General features: G+C 40.5%; 1 protein-coding gene across 1 annotated transcript in view; it reads right to left on the reverse strand.

Annotated features, from left to right (window-relative positions):
• Positions 1 to 2,819, reverse strand: part of LOC115305262 (ankyrin repeat domain-containing protein 26-like) — an 18,769-nt gene extending 15,950 nt beyond the window's left edge. Inside the window, exon 1 of the mRNA XM_029955525.1 lies at positions 2,459 to 2,819. Within this exon, the coding sequence (XP_029811385.1) occupies positions 2,459 to 2,709 (251 nt within the window). The 5' untranslated portion in view covers positions 2,710 to 2,819. The remainder of the gene's footprint in view (positions 1 to 2,458) is intronic.
• Positions 2,820 to 3,100: the final 281 nt, after the last annotated feature.

The following is a 3,100-nucleotide window of genomic DNA, read 5'->3' on the forward strand; positions in this document are numbered from 1 at the left end:
TATCATCAACTACAACTGCAGTTGTAGTCAGATGATTGGCATTTCAATAAATTTTAGTTCTTAAAAGCATTATAGGAAAAGAGGACTAAATTCACCAAAGAAAAAAATGTTTTAAGGAATTCTTACTTTGATTTTCAAGAAGCCATAGGACACTCAGGAGTCTAATGACCAAGAACAGCTCATTTTGCTTAAATATTTAGATCTATAGATCATATGATATTAGTATTAAACAATATTATAAATTTCAAAGGGGCAGGTAAAAGTTATCTTTCACAATATCCTATCTTCAGAAACTTTGAGAGGAAGGAGGAAAACTTCAGTCGAGTTTAAGTCCTAACACTTCAATTTAAAATTTCTCATATGTGGCAGCTGGGTGGCTCAGTCGGTTGAGCATCTGACTTCAGCTAGGGTCATATCTCCCAGTCTGTGGGTTCCAGCCTTGCGTTGGGCTACGTGCTGGCAGCTTGGAGACTGGAGCTTGCTTCTGATTCTGCATCGCCCTCTCCCTCTGCTCCTCCCCTGTTCACTCTCTGTCTCTGTCTCTCTCTCAAAATAAGTCAATAAATAAATAAATAAATAAATAAACACTAAAAAAATTAAAATTTCTCAACTTAAAGGTGCCTTGCTGGCTTAGTCAATAAAGCATATGATCTTGATCTCAGAGATACAAATCTGAGCCCCACGGTGGGTACAGAGATTACTTAAAACTAAAATCGGGTGCAGGGCCTGCTTTGGATCCTCCGTCCCTTCCCTCCCTTCACTTTCCCACTTCCATCCAGGCCCCTGGCTCATGCTTTCACTCTCAACAATTATTTATTTTTACTTCTAAAACATAAGTAAAATCAAATCTGGGGCACCTGGGTGGCTCAGTCTGTAAAGTGTTCAAACTCTGGATTTTGGCTCTGGTTATGATCTCATGTTCACTGGATCAAGGCCCCTGTCTGAACTCTTTGAAAAGTCTATTAGAAATGTTCCTGCTCTCAGCACAGGGCCTGCTTGGGCATTCTCTCTCTGCACCTCCATCCCCCTCCCGCCATCCTTCCTCTCTCAATCAATAAATTAGTAAACTAAAACACTAAAAATAAAATCTTTAGAAAATACATAAATAAAAATTTTCATCGTGCTCATACTGGGCAACATGAAGACTTTGAGAACGAAAGGATCTTGAGTAGAGTATGTCGGCTACAGAACATGTGTGCAGCCTCTATTTGATAAATAAATCATCCATTTATTTACTCTCTCAATCTGAGTGGGTAAATGTAGTTGGAGATTGCAATATTTTGAAAGAACACTTATATAAAGTAAAGCAATACTTCTGAAACAGCAATAGTCACTTATATTTACTATTTATTGTTTCATAAGGACACAACCAACATTTTATTTTCATGATTAGTATCAATCATTTACTTATTACACATAATAAAGCTACATATAATAGAAAACCTATGTACATGTTTAATATACGCATAACAAAATCTATAAGTACAAATCAAAATACTCCCTTCCAAAGAGGTCAAGAGCTGCTGAATATAACCATCTTCAAAAACATATTGGAATTAATTTATTTTTCTTAATTTACATCCAAAAAATATTAACAGAATGAGTAATTATTTTTATGTGTAGAAGATTCATATTCTTACTTCCCCCTAGGATTGCTTCAATAATAATAAACCTTTTTTATTGATAATTAACTTTTAAGAGGACGTTTATTCACCCTTTCCTGTAGAAATCACGTACGTTTTAAGGAAAAAAATGTACTTCAACCCAAATGCTCAGAAATAACTAATTTAATCGTTTTGTGCATTTTTGCTTTTTTTTCCCTAACATAAAACCATAGTCTGCTTGTGTATATCTAGAATCAAATTGAGTTTTTCCCTCACAATGATCAACTAAAGCACAGCTCTGCATCTCTGTGTTTATCTATGATCTATGTTTCCTTCAGTGATCACATATTACTCCATCTTACGGAGACACTGCCATTGACTTAGAGAAGCCATTACAGGAGTTCTTAACACACTGCTATTGTAAGTAGTGCTGAGAAAAGCATATTGTATGTTATTTATCACTACTTATTTCCTAAAGATATTTCAGTATAAATAAAATCGATGGGTAAAAGGAATATACATACTCTTTAAATGTGTACCTACACCCAATTGTCTATTGGAGATTCAAGAACAACTTAAACTGTAATCGGCAGTAGAAGTACCAGCACCCCTTATTTTCACAAAGATTGTAGACGGAAAACTGGAGATGGACAATTTCATTCCCTTTTTAACTTAAATTTCTTTTTTTACCAGGGACACTCTATTTTCCTATGTCCACGGGTCTCTTGTAGCTATGCAAACAAGCACTTTGCGCGATTTCAAATTGAGCAGCACCACAGGCAGAGCCAGGACAGGTTCACCTTTCTCCTAGGTCCGTCCCGCCGCCTCCCCGCCAGCTTCCAAGTCCCTATTACCTGCGCTTTCTATCTCTGTCGTTGAGGCCATTTATTCCAAAACGGAGAATATCTTGTACCGCATCAGCATTGCCCTCGGTGGCCGCCTCATGAATCATCCTAAGATCTCTCTTCCGGATGTGGTAGCCCGCCTGGGAGTGGTGGGTTCGGTTCCTCTCTCTCCCTTCGCCCTTGCCATTCTTCCGGGAGCTACAGGCGGCATCAGAGGGCGATACGCCCTTCTTCACACATAGGCCAAAAATTTTCTTCATTACTCAGGCTAGGGGGTTCACAGAGACTTCAACTCTCACTTAGCTCCTCGCAAGAGCCAAACTGTCTGCCACAATACCTGGACGGTTAGGCAGTGTTTGAGCCGGCGTAACCAAGCAACACCGCCAAACACAACCTCACGTGCATATGCCAGAGCACGTCACAATATGCACGCGCACGCCAGAACACGGTACACCGCGCTTGCGCGTGAGCGGACGTTACACTGCGCTCGCGTGCCAGAGGATGGTACTCTGGCACGCGAGCTCCAGAGTAAGGTCTACAACGCGCAGGCGCGCAAGCGCGCCAGAAGATGGTAAAATGTGCACGCGTGCCACCCCACGTTACACTGCGCACTGGCGCCAGAGGATGGTACACTGGCACGGGAGCTCCAGA

This window comes from Suricata suricatta, chromosome 10, assembly GCF_006229205.1.
Source record: "Suricata suricatta isolate VVHF042 chromosome 10, meerkat_22Aug2017_6uvM2_HiC, whole genome shotgun sequence".
NCBI lineage: Eukaryota > Metazoa > Chordata > Mammalia > Carnivora > Herpestidae > Suricata > Suricata suricatta.